Source organism: Copadichromis virginalis, linkage group LG5 (assembly GCF_057382275.1).
Source record: "Copadichromis virginalis isolate Kocher_CV1m ecotype Utaka linkage group LG5, C_Virginalis_male_GT1.1, whole genome shotgun sequence".
Taxonomy (NCBI): Eukaryota; Metazoa; Chordata; class Actinopteri; order Cichliformes; family Cichlidae; genus Copadichromis; species Copadichromis virginalis.
This window is the reverse complement of record NC_140622.1, coordinates 12849653-12867626: the sequence shown is the minus strand read 5'-3', so window position 1 is coordinate 12867626 and position 17974 is coordinate 12849653. Positions and strand designations below refer to the sequence as shown.

The 17974-nt window shown below is 39.2% G+C and overlaps 2 protein-coding genes and 5 non-coding genes across 7 annotated transcripts; 5 read left to right on the top strand and 2 right to left on the bottom strand.

Annotated features, from left to right (window-relative positions):
* Window positions 1-34: 34 nt before the first annotated feature.
* Window positions 35-14425, top strand: stimate (STIM activating enhance). Its single transcript, XM_085456012.1, has 9 exons — window positions 35-199; window positions 526-1045; window positions 3717-3765; window positions 3864-3959; window positions 4065-4186; window positions 4437-4549; window positions 6692-6769; window positions 7171-7314; window positions 12270-14425. The coding sequence occupies exons 2-9, from the start codon at window positions 820-822 to the stop codon at window positions 12381-12383; spliced, it is 942 nt and encodes a 313-aa protein (XP_085312138.1). The 5' UTR covers window positions 35-199; window positions 526-819; the 3' UTR covers window positions 12384-14425.
* On the top strand, window positions 9654-9726 carry trnar-acg (transfer RNA arginine (anticodon ACG)). The gene has a single exon. It is a non-coding gene; the product is annotated as a tRNA-Arg (tRNA).
* Window positions 10465-10537, top strand: trnar-acg (transfer RNA arginine (anticodon ACG)). The gene has a single exon. It is a non-coding gene; the product is annotated as a tRNA-Arg (tRNA).
* trnar-acg (transfer RNA arginine (anticodon ACG)) lies at window positions 11412-11484 on the top strand. Its single transcript has one exon. It is a non-coding gene; the product is annotated as a tRNA-Arg (tRNA).
* On the bottom strand, window positions 14418-14489 carry trnae-cuc (transfer RNA glutamic acid (anticodon CUC)). Its single transcript has one exon. It is a non-coding gene; the product is annotated as a tRNA-Glu (tRNA).
* A 1450-nt stretch (window positions 14490-15939) lies between these two features.
* mustn1b (musculoskeletal, embryonic nuclear protein 1b) lies at window positions 15940-17388 on the top strand. The gene is made up of 3 exons (XM_085456013.1): window positions 15940-16086; window positions 16187-16310; window positions 17033-17388. Exons 1-3 carry the CDS (start codon window positions 16078-16080, stop codon window positions 17146-17148), a joined length of 249 nt encoding a protein of 82 aa, XP_085312139.1. The 5' UTR covers window positions 15940-16077; the 3' UTR covers window positions 17149-17388.
* Window positions 16492-16563, bottom strand: trnae-cuc (transfer RNA glutamic acid (anticodon CUC)). The gene has a single exon. It is a non-coding gene; the product is annotated as a tRNA-Glu (tRNA).
* Window positions 17389-17974: the final 586 nt, after the last annotated feature.

Genomic DNA, 17974 nt, shown 5'->3' with positions numbered 1-17974 from the left:
GTTCCTCCTTTCCCGGCATGCACTTTGTGGCTACGTGCGCGCCACGTGACCCAGCGTCTGTCAACATGAGTGGGCACTGCTGGGCAGGGGAAGCAGCTGGATAAGAGACGGGAGCTGTGACCTGCAGTTATTCACATTTATTTTTCTGTACTTTTTAAACAGACAAGCTGGTATTGTGCGCGACTGTCACGAGATGCCGGTACATGCGCCGTTTTAAACCTTACAGGAAGTATAACTTTGTCTGAAAGCTTTTGCTTAACTGAACTGAGTAGTTCGCTCCGAGGCTAGCTAGGTAGATAACGATAGCAGCACCTCAGTCGCTAGACGGTGGACGGTTTCCCCATCAATTGAAATTTACCTCCGAGTGGCTGACATGTCCGTATAACGCGTTAAACACTTGCTGTTTAGCCGGGCTTATGTTTGTTGCTGATGTTAGTTCCCAGATTAGAAGATTCCAGGTCGACCTAGGAAGTGTTTGCTCCACTGTGTGCGTGTACCTTTAAACTAGCTTTTTTTTTTTTTTAGTGTTGCATTGCCGTTTTAAACTGTGTACACGGCTCAGTTGGGACCACGCTATACGTCGTTGCAACTTCCAGCGCCGACGGCTTCACTTGTCCAGTGACAAAGAAGCTATGGATGCCTGAAGCAGGAGAATGAGTGCGAGCTTTCAATGGAGAGGATGTCACCATCTTTCACCGAAGACTGTCCTGCTTAGCGTATCGATTAGCTGACCGGCAACTTCGCAACAGAACTGGGTCCGAGCGGCTGCTGCTGCTTTTCTTCACTTTATTAATTAGTCACGTCCAGATCTTCTGTCCCATGGCTGCAGCAAGCGGGGTCAACATGCTGTCCCAGCACGGAGAGGTGGCACTGGCTGGTCCAGGAGGAGCAGGGATGCCCGCGGTGTCTCTTACCAATACATCGGTGTCTTCTACACCGACACCAGATCCCAATAACCGGGGGTGCGAGAACGGCGCCTTGATGGACTCCTTTGGGATCTTCCTGCAAGGTCTTCTCGCTGTGATGGCTTTCAGCACGCTCATGTGTAAGTATGGCTAATGCTCTGCTGTGTCAGATATCTGACACCAGCTGCTGATGTAAGCGGGTATCATCCAATAGCAACACTCTGATAATCAAATGTGATATTGATTTCAGCTGGGAGGGTTGAGGTAAATCTATACAGAGCCAGACAAACGACATTAATATGTGTAAATCTAAATGCAGGGGTTTCACTTCACTGTAACAGCATACCAATTAGAGTCACTTGTTGGGGCTTTTTTGGCTGTGTTGATCATTACAAAAAAAAAAAAAAAAAAAACTTCCTCTCTGCATTTCCTGGCACATTTGACCTCTCATGCTGCATGTACTCCATATACTGCTGAACTTTGCAAAAATAAATGAAAATGACTTTGTTTGGATGTTGCTGTAGTTTTCACATTTCTGCTTGGCAGTCAGTTGAGGAAGCAATCGCAGTGGGGAAGAAAGATATAAAATGTTGCTTTCTTTTGATTGGGTGATGTGCAGATAGAAAACTGTCCTAAGTAGTTTCAGAATATGTTTTTTAAATAAAGTGCTGTATCTCAAGTGATGGTCACTCTATATATCCTGTAGGTGCTTCACAGTAACAGCTACTAATGAGGTTTCTTTGTCTCAACTAGCATATATGGATTTCAGAAGTAGAAATCATCTTATTATTATTATTATATTTATTTATTTATTTATTTATTTATTTATTTAATAAACTATTTAGAGAGACCATCTTAAATAGGATTTGAAAACTGAAGTATCACTGAGTTTTCAAAACACTACTTCTTTCAGTTGTTTAGGGGTTGCCACACTGGATCACCTGCCTCTGTCTCACCCTTTAACTCGCCTCTGTGCATGTCCCTCTTCTCTACATCTGTAAACATTCTCTGTTCTTCTCACAACCTCAGAATCACAATCAGAATTAGCTTTATTGACATAAGCTCTCAATGTAAACAGAACAGACGCACAATTGCAACATGACACAGACAATAATATGTGCAATGGTGCAGAGTCCAACAACATTCCTCTCATTTGTCTGCAGCAGTAGCATAGTTTCTAACAGCACCTTCCTGGTCAACACAAACCGGTGGCAGTCATCATTAACCCAGACCTGAACCAATCTTGTTTCAAGGTTGCATTCATAATGAGCATTGTATTTAATTTCATGATGAGGGTCCTTCCTAATGGGTCTGATGTTAAGAGCGCACCGAAGTATAAATGTCTTTATAACTCAGAGAGCTCTCATACTGGGAGTTAGAAATACTGAAATAATACTTACAGTAATGTAATACTTAAAATGTGGGGCATGGGTATGAAATGGCAGGACAACCCCATTGATTGCCTTCTTTTAGTGTCCTTTACTGAGCACTCATGGTTCACTTCACCTCTTCAGACTGGACGTTTAGTTTGATCTCAGCTACACACCTGAAAAGTTTTATAAATGCATCACACACACACACACACACACACACACACACACACACACACACACACAAAACATGTAGTAAACCTTATCAAACATGCTGTCTTATGTAGTCAACATAGATTGTAGTGCAACACTATATCTAGTTTTTCTTTTTTCTTTGGCTGTCCTTGTCTCGTGATGGCTAAATGTCATCTTGGTGACACCTACTGCAGCATGAGACTGTTCGCTAGATTGTCTCTAGTTGCTTGTTGTCATTAAGCTCATCTTCTTTTACTTCTCCATGTGGACAGACTGTAAAACTTTTCTTTTTACACCTCAGGCTAAGGTAGCTTTACATTAGCAATTGGCAGGCAAATGTCCATAAACACAGACAAGGAAACGCTGGCACAGAAGATTGGGTTCAGCCAGTGTCTGGCACCAAACTGGCAGCTGTGTGACCTAATGAGAGAAGCCTTAGTTTTATGTGGCTCAGCAGCCTCGCAGCAGTGAGTAGTTTTTTTTTGTTTTTTTTTCTGGGCAGAAGGAGGAAGCAGAGGCCTCTGTCTGCCTTCACATCACACCCAGCTGTAAGTGGGGTGTGTTGGTTATGAAGTCACACTCGTTCGGAGCACAAACTGAGCTCATCGTTTTCCGTAAAAAGCAGCCCTCAGTATATATTTGGACAGAGCAACAACAACATTTAGTTTAAGTTTACAAAAGTGAGGTAGTTTGATGTCCACTTTCCATGATGGAGCCATAAAGCAAAGACTTGAGTGAAGCAGATTGCTTCCCAGAATAACAGTCACACCGATGCACACATACAGTGGCTTTAGTGTTTGTTACCCAGCAGGAGTGCTTAGCAAACAGTTCACTAATAGCTTAATTTGTACCACTTTATTTCATGTATCTTTAAATTGGGCAGACTAGATGAACAGTTTTCCTTCTAACACTGATTTATTGATTCTCTCCCTTTGCGACATTTTGAAAGAAGCATCCATTCCCTTTCACTTAAACTCTCATAGCTAGTAGTTTCATGTCAGCTTGATTAGAAACTCTTTGATTTCTCGCTTGTTCACTTAATTGACTGATATCAGGGCAACGACGGCAAGAGTCTTAGAATAAACCGGTATTCATATACGAAAGCAATAAAATGCTCACTGGAGGTTTGATGGCTCAGAGGAGGGTTGGGTAACTTTGTTTAATGAAAACAAGAGAGAATGTTTGAATGTGTGCAACTCTGTTTGCAAAATCCCACTATCTGTGTGGCACTCTCTTTCCTCTACAGTGAAGCGCTTCAGGGAGCCCAAACATGAGAGGAGACCCTGGAAGATCTGGTAAGGGAATCGAGCCAGCGCTAAATTAATTTCTATGCAAAGAAACCGCATGAGACCCACTGGAGTGCCTTGGAAGTAACGTAAGCGTGTATGTGCAGGTTTCTGGACACCTCAAAACAAGCAATTGGGATGCTCTTCATCCACTTTGCTAATGTCTATTTGTCGGACCTCACAGAGGAGGATCCCTGCTCATTGTGAGTATTTGGATGTCTCTGATAAATCAGAGTAATCTTTTTAAAATGAAGATAATTTAACTTTGTAGACACTCAGTTCACATTAATTTTCCATTTTCCCTCCAGATACCTCATTAATTTCTTGTTAGATGCTTCTCTGGGCATGTTGCTGATCTATGCAGGGGTAAGAGCCGTCAGTGCTATTGTAGAATGGAGGCAATGGGACTCCCTGCGTTTTGGAGAATACGGTGAGGACAGTGCCTGTGATGTCCAGTGGAGGGCAGTAGCTGCCCTTGCTATTATAGCGCTTCAGTGCCATTTCCTACCCTTTCAATGCTTTACTTTGTTCTGTTGGCAATTATGTAACACCAAAGCAGTGACATCTAATATTTTTGTACTATATATATGTGTGTGTGTGTGTGTGTGTGTGTGTGTGTGTGTGTGTGTGTATATGTGAAATACATAATCATGGTTTTAGACAATCATCTGTCTCCCCAGGAGAGCCAGTGCAGTGCACAGCGTGGCTGGGGCAGTGTATCCTCTACATTCTCATCATGATGTTTGAGAAAGTCCTTATCATGTTGGTCCTCCTCATCCCCCAGTGGAAGCAGGTCAGTAGAAGAGTGTGTTTTTCGTACATGATCATACTATACATGCGAGGTAAATTCACTTTACACGGGTCAGCCCTGCCTCTCACTCGGCATGCTGCTCTGGTCTTGTTTTCTACACCTGAACGTTTTGGTGGGTGTTGTGCTAGTTTGTTTAGGAGTAATTTGGGAAGTTTAGTACACAAAGATGATGCCCAGAGAACTTGTGTAAATACAGTAAAGCATGGTTATAGAGAGTTATTATATTTTTGTAATTTCTACAATTTAGTTTAGGTTCAGCTAGTTTCCAGAGTTTCAGTTTAGTTTTTTGGAAATGTTTTAGTTTAATTCATGTTAATTTCAGTCTTAGTCTTTATTAATTATTGTTTGGAGGGCATATATCAGTGGTAAGATCTACAAAAATCAGTACAGATATTTAAAAAAAAAAAACAACACTTTTTGAAAGCAGTTGACTCAGTGTTGTCGACATCAAGTCTCAGTAAATAATATATTAAACCTCATGAAGCAACTTTTAATTTAATTTTTTTTACCAATCCAACAAATACAAATTTTGTGCTATATTTTAGTTTAGTTTAGTTTTTTCAAATGTGTAGTTTTTATATTTATATAGTTTCAGGTTTTATTTAGTTATATTTAACAATAATAACCTTGGTCCTACATCACTGTGTATACAATAAGGCACACTTAAACAGCATTTTCTGAGTCATTACTCAAAAGCATTTGTAAGTAATGATTTATATTTTTAAGTATTCCCTGGAGAAGGTATTTTGTTATGCTACTAACAGTTTTACTTTCACATTGAGATATACACTTACATAATTACCATTTAATAATTAAATTAATCTCACAAATGATGAGGACACACAGCATCTTTCTTTGGGTGTTTCAGTATGAGCACAAAGCTAACAGCCAAGCAAGTTGTCCAAAGAGCACTTAACTGTGATTTTAATATTGCAGCATTAGAAAAAGAGTCCGTAATCCATCACTGTGTTTGTTACCTGCTGAAGGTCAGCCTCTGGCAGTTTGACTGGGGTTAGTGTACACTCGGGTTTAACTTCACTCTGGGTTCTTCAGTACTACCTTTGTTGGCTCTGCAGATGTTTTCAGAGTCTGTGTGGTGTGAGCAGCAGTTGTTCCTGGCCCAGGGTGCAGCTTGCATTTAATTGAGAAACTATTGCATTCATTCCCCTGCTGGACTTGACCCAGGGGCACTGAAAGCATTAATTCCTAACCACTGGGCCTCCAAAGACAGTTTTTTCATGCCCAAAACAGTTTGTTGTGCTGTACTTTAGCAATTGTGGCGCACTGATTATTTGAGACCTCAGTGTTGGGGGGGGATGAACGCACCTCAGGCCATGCGGTGACTATGTAAGCTACGCAAATTACGTGCGGGATCCGCCTTTCCCTCGTCTCACTATGAGCGTCGGTCATTGACAACTTCTATACATGATAGAAAAGTTCTTCTTGTCGGGAAAGAAAAAAAAAGCCTTCAGAGTAAAGTGTCGTTACGGCAGTGAGGTAAAAATGTGGCCTCTCCTCCAGATTTCACCGAATAACAGCAGCGTTAACGTGCTAGCTAGCAGAGCACATCCAAGGTGGGAGAGCATCTTTTGGCGTCTTCGCCTCTTTTATTTAAAAATTTTTTAGTAGTTCTGTGGTTTTGTGTCCGGTTAAAGTAACAGTAATTTTCATTTTAGTCTGTGCGTGAAATAATGGTCTAAAACCACGGGGTTACAGCTAAAAAAAATAAATAAATAGAAATAAAAGGTTGTTTATCTGCAACACGTTAATTTAACGGTAATACTGCTGTAATTGTAGTAACCGCGATTTACAGCACAGGGATGATGCCTCATTGATGCCTATCTATGCATACTATACAGTCTGCAGATTTGCCAGCTTTCCTCTTTCTTTCCTTTGTATTTGCAGCAGCTGTTTTCCATTCAGCTTGTTTTCTTAAATGCCGCACATTTGCTTATATTTGCTTATATTTCGCTTGAATATGACAGACCCGTCCCGACCCCATTTAAGACTATAATATTGTCATTGTACAATAATATTATGGGCTGCATGTTTAACCATCAAAAGTTAATGCTGTCACTAAGTGCAACATTATATTTGTGCTTGTTGTGTTTGTTTGTGTGGCAGCTGGCACTCCTCAAGCCTATACACAATCCTGCCCTGGAACTGGCCATCGTTATGCTCATCGTTCCGTTCTTCGTAAATGTAAGTCTGCCCTTATCTTATCTTTCTTCTCTTTTTTGTCTGAATTTTACATCTCCTGCAAAACCAATATTACATGTCTAGCAGGGGTGGGAGAAAAATTGTTTAATTTGAGGACCTAGTTTGTAGTTGAAACAATGTGATAAATCACAATGTATGTTACTCAACAAATCAAAAAATGTTACAAGTCACAATTACATGAATGAAGTGAGTGAAGTACTGCGATAATATTGTGTCACTAACGTGCAGTGAGACATTGTCATTGGTTACCAAAATCATCAGTGCCCATTGTATTGCATGCACACAAAGGTAAAAGCTGTTTCTCTAGTTTTGGTGGATTTTTAAAAACCGCTTGAATCAGTTCTGTAGAAAAATCATCCACCTGTATTTTCTGTGTCACGTAGGCCCTAATGTTCTGGGTAGTAGATAATTTCTTAATGAAGAAGCATAGGACAAAAGCAAAGCTTGAAGAGAGGGAAGAGGACTCACGGGGGAACGGCAAGGTGCGATACAGAAGAGCTCTTTCCCATGATGACTCGGAGTCAGAGGTAAGTTTAACTGGAAAGCTAATGCTAAAGGAGACAGATTCAACTGACACATACCATTTTCATTTCTTCAGTCCATCTGTGTCTCTCTGTCTCTCTTTTTTTTTAACCCAGTAATCTTCTTTTGAGCTCAAACCTAATAAAAAGTGGTACATCGCATTTTTTGATTTGATTGATTTGATTTTTATTGATTAGCATTCAAATATCTCAGTGAAGACATAATAAAGATTACCACAAAGCAAGAAAGCATGAGACAAGGCTAATCAAAAGGTATTGGCTGAAGCATTTGCTTATTACCCCAACCCTTTTAACAAAAGATCTTTTTGCATGCAGCTCCTGTACACAGGGCTCGAAGCAAAGAATAAAACAAAGCAAAAACAAAACAAACAAACAAGATAAGTAACTACATCAAAGCAAAAGAATCAAGAGTTTGGTTTTTGTTTTTGTTTTTTTTGCTCTTTTCATTCTTGATTTATATATATATATATATATATATATATATATATATATATATATATATATATATATATATATATATATATATATATATATATATATATATATATATATATATATATATATATATATATATATATATATATATATAATTTTTTTTTTTTTTTTTTTTTTTTTTTCTAATACTCTACTTTTAAACAAGGAAAATGAACTACACCTTTTTTAAATCACTGTCATAACTATTCCACAGGTTAACTCCTCTAACAGAAACACATCTCTGCTTTATATTTGTCCTTATCTTGTTTTTTTTAAAGAAATCTGTTCCCCTTAAGTCATATTGACTCTCTCTGACTTTGAACGGCTTTTGAGTACTGGGGCAAAGCAAGTTATTTTGTGCTTTATACATTATCTGTGCCATTTTATATTCAACTAAATCATAAAATTTCTGGGTATTCAGATTAATAAACAAAATGTTAGTTGGTTCTATATAGTTTGATTGGTTTATAATTCTTATAGCTCTTTTTTGTAACTTGAAAATAGGAAGAGTGTTCGTTTTATATGCATTACCCCATATTTCCAGACAATAAGTCATATATGGAAGCAACAGAGTACAATAAAGTGTGTATAATGATTTTTTGTTCAGGACATTTACACAGTAAATGTTTCAGTGCTACTGTGGTCCTCTAACTAGTGGTTTACTTTATAGCTGGTAAACTAGTGTTTACATATCTCTTCTCCACACACACACACACAGTATTCATTCATCATTCATTCAATAACATTTTTCAAATGTTAGGACAGATAGGATGGCATCTCCATAAAACCTCTCTTGACATGTCTAGATGACATTAAAGCTTGGTTGGCTCTAAACTTTTTAAATTTTAATGAAAAGAAGACAGAAGTGTTGGTGTTTGGACCCAGTGGTCCCTGTGAGTCCTCCTCTGTTGTTTTAGGATCCCTGGAAGTCTATTTTAAATCTGTTGTTACTGACCTTGGTTTTAAGTTGGACAGTGATTTTAAATTGGACAACCAAATCAGAGCAGTGGTGAAGTCCAGTTTTTATCATTTAAGGCGACTGGCAAGAGTAAAATCTTTTCTTTCGAGGCAGCACCTTGAAACAGTGATCCATGCTTTTATTTCTTCCCGCCTGGACTACTGTAACTCACTTTATGTGTGGGTCAGTCAGTCATTGCTCTCACGTCTGCAGCTGGTTCAAAATGCGGCTGCACGACTTCTAACAGGAACTCGAAAAAGAGAGCATATAACCCCCGTGCTGGCCTCTCTGCACTGGCTGCCTGTGTCTTTTAGAGTTAATTTTAAAATTCTTATGTTTGTTTTTAAATGCCTTCACAGTCTTGCCCCGCCTTACCTCTCTGAGCTTCTTCATCCCCACATACCCACAATACCCTGTCGGTCTCTCAGGTCAGCTGACCAGCTGCTCCTGGAGGTACCGAGATCCAGGAGGAAGCTCAGAGGGGACAGGGCCTTCTCTATTGTGGCTCCAAAATTATGGAATAATTTGCCCATGCATGTTAGAGAGGCCCCTTCACTGTCCACTTTTAAATCACGTCTTAAAACCCACTTTTATTCCTTGGCTTTTAACCTCAGTGAGACTTAGTTTCTCTTTTAATTGAAGTAGTTATTTAATTAATGATTTCACTCTTCTTTTATTTGTTCTTTATTTATATCTCATGTAATTTTATTTTACAGTTCCAATGTACAGCACTTTGTGTCAGCTGTGGTTGTTTTAAAGTGCTTTATAAATAAAGTTGATGAGATAGTCCCTAGATTTTCTGGAATTTTATACTGTTATGCGCATGCTGTTACCATACCACAGAGTTGTGGACACACACGTATTTGTGTAGGCGGCTCCTTTGTTCTGCAGTGGGCCAGTGGCGCAATGGATAACGCGTCTGACTACGGATCAGAAGATTCTAGGTTCGACTCCTGGCTGGCTCGTAGCTTTTTTTTTTTTTTTTGCTTTTTTTTTTTCTTTTCTTTTCCTTTTGGTGTTAGATTGACAGTAGTACTCAGTGACTGTTGTCCCTTGCTGGAAGTTTTTTTTTTTTTTTTTTTGAAGGGGGGGGGGAGGGGCAGTGTTCTTGTTTCCTTAGCAGGTGTTGATTAGGAAAATGAAATGATCCAGACAGGGTGTAGCATTTTAAACAGTTGTTAGATTAAAATTTAAAAAGTAAAGTAAAGGATACATGGGAGAAATAGTCTTTGCAATGTTTGTTCATCAGAGGGCACTCAGCAACTTTGCTGTTAGAAACATGCCACAAAGTCAACAACCGGCTGGTCCAAGTAGAGTAGGGCAGAGTATAAATGCGTATTATTATTTTCATGTTATCTTAGCAAGGACTCAGAAATCAATACACATATTATTATCCTTTGACTGAAATGATTTTTGGCCTGTAAAATTGGTGGTTGTTTATAAGTTCATGTGCAGTGTTACAGATTTGTATATATTTGATGTATGTATGTTCAATCTCAAAGCAATATCAGGCTTACTTTTGAGGCATTTGAACACTGTAGCAGTCATGCAGCGTTGACAAACGCAAGCTTTGTGTTACTTCCTTCTTCTTGTGTGTTGCTGTTGAATACCACATGCAGTCAGCAGAGCAATAGACTGTGGGGGATGGGCTGAGCTGTAGTAAAACGCATGTATTCCTGTAGGGAGGCACTGCATTCCACTGCGGGCCAGTGGCGCAATGGATAACGCGTCTGACTACGGATCAGAAGATTCTAGGTTCGACTCCTGGCTGGCTCGTATATGTTTTATTTTCTGGGTTGCTTTGATTTGGTTGAAATAATAGAAGCAATTATTGTTATTCTTGCATAAGATGAGAACAGTCATACTATGAATACATTTTCTCTGACCTACTTAACGCTATAGTAAAATTACAGCATAACTTCGTTAAATAAAGCTACAATGACTAGCTTTTAAGATTCAGGAGTTTGTAACCTTTTCTGTGGAGAGATTTTAGGGCATTTTGTGACCACAATATTGAGCATAAACCGACATGAACATATGTGGGCAGTTACTACATGGTGTGCAAATGAGCAACAGTGCAGTTCAGTTAACAGTCACAGATGTAATTATTAATAACTATAGTTATGTTAATGAGGTTGCACAGACCTCCACAAGTCCAGTATTTAATCACTCTCCAAATTCCTCTTTATGAAAAACACAACAACTCTCCTTAAAGGGGACCTGAAACACTGCACATATAAAGGCTAATTTACACGATAGAGCACTGCTCTCAACCACTGACATGGATGTAACAGAATCAATAACTCAGAGGAAAATAAAGACACTAAAACCAAAAATCAGTTTAAGGGGATCACATTTGTGCTGTCTTTGCTGCAACAATGAGTTTTAATTAATTGGCTGTTAATGTCTAGCGTTTCTTGTCCCCTTTAACGCAGTCATCTTTTCCCTCCTATTTATTTGTGAAGTAGTGTTTACTCCAGCTTCTGTTAGGATGTGTTTACATTGTGAAACAACATCAAATGGATTTTGAAAGCATGAAAGGTCACAGCAGTGCAGTTTAGCTTCCCTTTCTGAGAAAGTGTTGCTGCTACACGTGGACCTTGCACCCAGGGCACAACTGTGGGGGATGGGCCACAGTGGTTGAACCATGGGGCCAGTGGCGCAATGGATAACGCGTCTGACTACGGATCAGAAGATTCTAGGTTCGACTCCTGGCTGGCTCGGAACTTTTCTTTTTTCTTTCTGGGGTTACATTGACGGTAGTACTCAGTAAAGTCTTTCTTTTTTTTGTTTCCTTTTCCACATGTTAAAATACAAAATTAGCAGGGGTTGATTATGAAATGATGCAGACATGTATTGGCTTTTTAAACAGTTGTTAAGTGAAACTTTAATTCGACTCCTCGCTGGCTTGTGATCTTTTCATGTATTAAGTTGTGCTATTACTTTAGATTTTGTTAGTTTGTAAAATAAAACAGTCATTCCCACTGTTTTTTTTTTGTTTTTTTTTCCTTAGTGAGAATATTAGACAATATAAAATTATGCTATCATGCTTTCGTATTATGCTCATTTGGGAGCTCGAGTTTTATGTGGGAGGTCTTCTTTGTTAGGTTTATGTGCTTTACTCTGCCCCCCCCCCCACAGACTTTCTTTTCATGTATTTTTTGAGCAAGGTTAAAAACAAAAAAAGCTACATCAGCAATGAGGTTGTGAGGCTAGATTGGAATATGATTGTGCTTTTATGGGAACGGGCTCTAAAACATCTGGAGGGCAAATATAAAAAGAAATATTTCTGTGTTTATCCCCATTGTGTGATCAAGCACTTTAGAGTAAACAGTGCACCTGGGAGTCAACATGATAATGATGATGGCAGTCATCGTGGATCTTTTTTTTTTTTATTGTTTTTGTTTGTTTGTTTGTTTGTTTGTTTGTTTGTTTTTTAAATGTAACCGTTAACCTCGTCTAACCTTTGAGGTTTGATATATCTCTGTCTCTCCTTCGTTTTCCTCAGATCCTTTTCTCTGCAGATGACGAAATGGATGAGTCTGATGAAGACGATGTCCGTCGACTCACTGGTGTGAAGATGGTGAAAAAGAAGAAGCTTCGCATGGGGATCCCTGTCTGACCTGCGTGCCTAGCTTTACTGTTAGGATCAAAAAGTCTGCGTACATTTCCCCGTTCCCCTACAGATTGTGTGATATTGCCTTCAATCAGTGACCTTCAATTACAAAATAATACACTGTATCTGAAGCTCCTTTACCATTGGCTCCTGGAGGACAGCTATATGAACTTTTTTTTTAGCAGTCGACCATTTTTCTTTCCTTTGTTTTTTTTTTATTTTTTTATCATTGTTTATTTTAAACATGGCTCTCATGATGTGAGTGTTGTGTTTCAGGACACTGGGAAAAACAATGAGTGAAGTTACTGTTAAATCCTTAATGTAATAGGAAAACTGAACTGGCTCCAGCAGAGCCAAATATGATGTACTGGGTTACATTTGATATCCTTCCGAAGTGCACCCTCCTCCCCCCAAAACAAACAAACAAAAATGAGCAAACAAACAAAAAAAAGATGTATTCCTTGTGTTCATTCCACGTTAACATCTGTCCTGTTGTCGTCACATGTAGATGCCCCACCATGGCCTGTGTTATACGTGTGTCTGTGACGGTGTGTACAATTGCACACCCTTTAACTTTAACAGGAGCATTATGTCAGGTTTTGAATCACTGTATTGACTCTACCGTATATCTTGTACGTGATGTTACATTAGTCGAATGGAGCACATTAATCCTTGCAGCAATCTTCCATTTCTTTTAACAAAGACATCTGAAGTCTCTTTTGAACTGTTGAACCTGTAAGACTGCAAGCGCTGCACTGCAGCATCCTTCTAATGTCAGCTCAGCCACTGTTTTTTCTGTAAGCAAACGACTGCAACATGTCTGACTCTTTTACTGATGTGCTCTGACTGTATGTTTTAGTCCTTGAATGTACTTTTTTTTTTTTTTTTTTTAAAGTTTTGAGTGTTTTACTTTCGGGCCAAAAAAGGTGAGTATGCTCATCCCAAAAGTGTTTTTTCAGTAAATATGGGAACAGGTTCTTGCACAATTTCCCATTTTTCTCAGCTTTTGCCTTTCCCCGTTCTAATGTGTGGGGTTTTTTTGTTTTGTTTTTTTCCTTTGTTATTGTTGTGTTTTTGTTTTGTAGTTCCAACAATGTGCCTGAGTTAAATTACCAGCAGTCTTTTTATTTTTGGTTTTGGTTCGGTTTTGTTTTCTTTGACTGTTTTAAGCAGAGCTCGAGATCTCCAGAGGGGTATACTACGAAGACAGTTTTAACACAGCCAGGCTTTCTTTGTGTTAGTATCATCTTATTAGTACATGCACATTCCAGTAAAAATGTGGAACTTCATTCAGTGGTTTATTAAGATACAGCTTAACAACTTGCACAAATGAAATACATTCCCCTAGCATAGAATCTACATTGCGCTTAACACATGCTGTAAGTGAAAATGTGAGACTTCTGCTAATTTTTAAACTGAAACTCAGAACATAACCAGCTCCTGTCCAGTAATGGAGTCACATTAGTGACACAAAACTCTGAGTTTAAGCTCAACATAGTTTTCTAAACCACTAATCTCACTTTGCAGTACACCCCTCAGGCATGAAGCACCATCCAGCAGGCTCTAATCTTAAGAATGTGACGTACATAGACCTCTAAACTGTAAACAGTAAGTGCAGACCAGGCAGCTGAGAGAAAGGGTGTGCTTGTGTGTGTGATTTAACACACACACACTAGTGTGTGTATATAAACTGGCATGTCCTGAATATATGTGTGACTGCTGGTCCTGTTTAAAGTAAAAGGCGTGACTTAAACTACAATGATTACGGTGCTGCTGATGATTTCATTCTGATGTTTTTGGCATGTTGGTAAAGAAGGAAAGACTGCGTTTTTAAAAAGGGGAAAGTACGGGACAGTGCAGAAGTCATGGTAACTGTCAGCTGAACTAGGACAAAGAGGGCTTTAGTATTTTGCAGAGCTTAATCTACTTCATGAACAACTTCTGATGGAAATAAGTTATCATATAAATGCTTTCCAAATAAACGGTATGATACAGAATGAAAGTAGTGGATTACCTTTCTGTTGTGGCAGAGAAAAGGTGTTCCCTGACCGGGAATCGAACCCGGGCCGCGGCGGTGAGAGCGCCGAATCCTAACCACTAGACCACCAGGGATTGAAAGGGACAACGGTGTGACGTCATAAAATGTGTAAACGCATTTATGTTAAAAAAAACAAAGGGGGATGATGTTCATCCCAAAACTGTTTTTCATACCTTGACTTTTAAACTTTGTATTTATTTTATAAAAGTGAGATTCAAAGATATTCATTGATATCTGCATTTGTTTTGTTTTGTTTTTTTAAAGCCATGTTTAAACAACAAAATTACAACACGGTGATGATTTCAGCATCTCTTTAATTGTGGGGATTGCTTGCTGTTTACCACTAGGGGTAACGCTTTCCTTATCAGAGTCGACCGGTAATGATTGTGTTCCCAGAAATAGATCTGCTTTCAGCAAATACACATGCAGTAATTAAGCACCAGGAGCCATTCTTAGGGGCTCTTTACAGTTCACGACATGTTGGATCAACAGCTTAATTTAAAAGGCACCTTTTGTCTCTTTGTCTAAGACTTTTTGTCTATTTATTACTTTTACTGTAAGTACCATGTTCTGCTCAAAAACATATAATTTGTTGCGTTTGATATTTTAAGTGTTGTGGTTTTAAATGCTGATGATGGAGCTCCAAGCCAGTTGTTTAAGGGTGAAGGATATATTTAACGGGCCAGCATAAACATACATGCGTAATGAGATGCTCTAAACATCGCACTGGGAAAAGTCTTAATAATCATCATAATCATCATCTGCACAAACGGGTAATCCAAATGATGGCTAAAAGTCCTATAACTGCTTTGACTGCTCTAAGTGGGTAACAATCACATACAAACAGTAACGAGTCTTACTGTGTGTCACTGAGTTAAAACAGTGATGAGTCGGCGTTTCCATGATCCCACAGCTCACACCTTGAATTTAAACACTGATGCCAAGTCTAATGAGTAATATTGCCTAAACTGTTTGCTTACTTGTTCCAGGCTAAAAAGAAAAGTGTAAACGCATTTAAAACAATCCGGATCGAGTGCATAAAGTAACATGATATTAAGTCCTAATGGTCCATACGAACAGATTTGGCAGAGAATGCGTACTGAAAACACAACTGGTCCAGATTGACATTTGGGCGGCTCTTACTGGTCCAGCCCTTATTTTGATGGTTAACTGGCTGAAAATGCTTTTTATGACATCCCAACAAGAAACATCCTCTTGCCTAAATCAAGTTATTGAACTGAGTAAGCAGATTCCCAAGAACTGGCTCTACAAGGCGGTACTGCTGGGTGGTGATCACTAGTTTAATGTAGTCCAAAGTGCAAAGCTCTACAGAGACATTTTCAAAAGAGGATGTGAGTGCAGGGTTAACCGGAGGAGGAGGTGTAGCCTTCTGCCACTCCTGTTGTGTCTTGAAATTGTCAGCTGTTGGCCTGTAAGCTTATCGTTAACCCCATTCCAGCTGTACTATCCTTCACGTCACACCTAATAATACACTGTGACAACAGGCAGTGGAACCGATGGCAGGGGGGGCCTGACTGACTCACTGCAGGCTGACACAGGACTATATATAATGTCTGGGGGACAGACACACACACACAACAGAATAACAACCAACAAATCAATTACACTGTCTGCGGGATCAGAGCACCAACACCAACAGCCATGTCACAGGTACGTTACATCACCTCACATACAGCAAATGAATACACAATGAATCCACGCTTAACCAGAGTCACATACGTTTTATTTGCCCTTATTTTTTTTACTGTAGCCAGGCGAGGTAAAAAAGAAGAAGCGCCCACCGATGAAGGAAGAGGACCTCAAAGGAGCCCGCAGTAAACTGGGACTGAAGGGCGAGGTTAAGAGTAAGACCTATGAGGTCATGGTGGAGTGTGGTGAGTAAAGTCTTTGCTGTCTGCAAAGGCATTATGTCTTCCTGGAATAACAAGTATGAACTCATGGGCGCATAGACCGTAAACATGACTATGTATATCTCGTAAAAACAGACTAGTTGACTTTGTGTTGTATTCGTGTCCGATTGTTTAAAAGAGAGAGAGAGGGGGGGAAAAAAACGAGTTCCCTGACCGGGAATCGAACCCGGGCCGCGGCGGTGAGAGCGCCGAATCCTAACCACTAGACCACCAGGGAGAGCTGAAACTACGAAAACATGTATCACTTTTAAAGGACACACCGACGATGAGTTCCCCGTGTTTCGTGTAGTTTTCTTGATAATAAATCACCAATGGTTTCTGTCGGAGTGAGTGGAGGGACATTTTATAGCTTCTTCAAACATTGACATTGGACTCTATGAAGAAGTAAATACAGAAAAAAAGTCCTACGACAGCACTATCTCACGAACATTGCACACATACACATCCATATAAGTGTACTAGATGTCCACACTCCAAACACCTCATAGTCTGATATAGTTTTAATAGCAGCTTACTTGGACATGACGTTGAATGATTAGTATTCCTTTGGGGTTGGTGCCTGGTACTAAGAAGTGCCTGATTAAAAATTTGAATGTCAAATTCTCAACTATGAATCGAGGAAGTGCCACAAATAGAGAGTGTTTTTCTGACATGTGTCTTGTGTCTCTGTCTCGTTCTGTGATCAGAACGCGCGGGCAAAGTTGCTCCATCTGTGTTCAGTGGTGTGAGGACAGGAAAGGAGACCGTGCTTGACCAGCCCACATCTGCCAAAGCTCCTGGAGCCAGTGTGTTCAGCAAGTGAAGCACACTGCAACCTGAAACCAAACAAATAGCACAGGATGAACATGCACACTGTTGGCTTTGTGCTTCAGACTCAGAGACTTTTAAGTGTGTGCTTCTTCCTGCTTTAATGAAAAATGTAAGAAAGATTAATTGAAGACAGATGAATGTGGTTCATTGCTATGATTATATATTGTGAAAAAAATGTTTGTTTTTTTTACTTGTGTTCAGCATTTTCCTAAATAAACTCTCACTGTGACAAGCAACCTTAAGACTTTTATTTCAACATATTATAATCTGCTTATTGTAATCCAATTATTGTAAAAGTAAAAAAAAAAAACACTTTCGAACAAATGTTTTTTAATGCAAATGTGCACATCTGCACCAAAATACAAATGTGTGATAAATCCTGATGTTCTATTATTGTACAGGACTGTAAAGCTCTTTCTTTTAAAGTTATGTGTTAACAAATCTCTAGATTTTCAGAGGCCTTCCCTAAGTATCAAAAAAATAAATGTTCATTTGTTGTATTTTAAACGCTGATCCCTAACTAGTGAACAAATAGAAATGTGGGGGTTGGTCAGCATAGTGCCACAAAATGAGTTACCAGATCTGGCTAGGTCTGGAATAGAGAAGAGCCAACATCAATAGTTGTTCGCCAAAATTGCAACACAACAAATAAGCAGACAAAAATCTACTTTACTGTCTGCGGAGATTATGTCTACTTATGTTTCTGGGCTAAATGACAAACACATCTTTACATAAATGCTGATGATGAGAAATGATAAAAAGCCTCTTGTAGTTTCTGACAGGTCTTCACTTTTTAATTCCAAGAGCATAAAAAGACT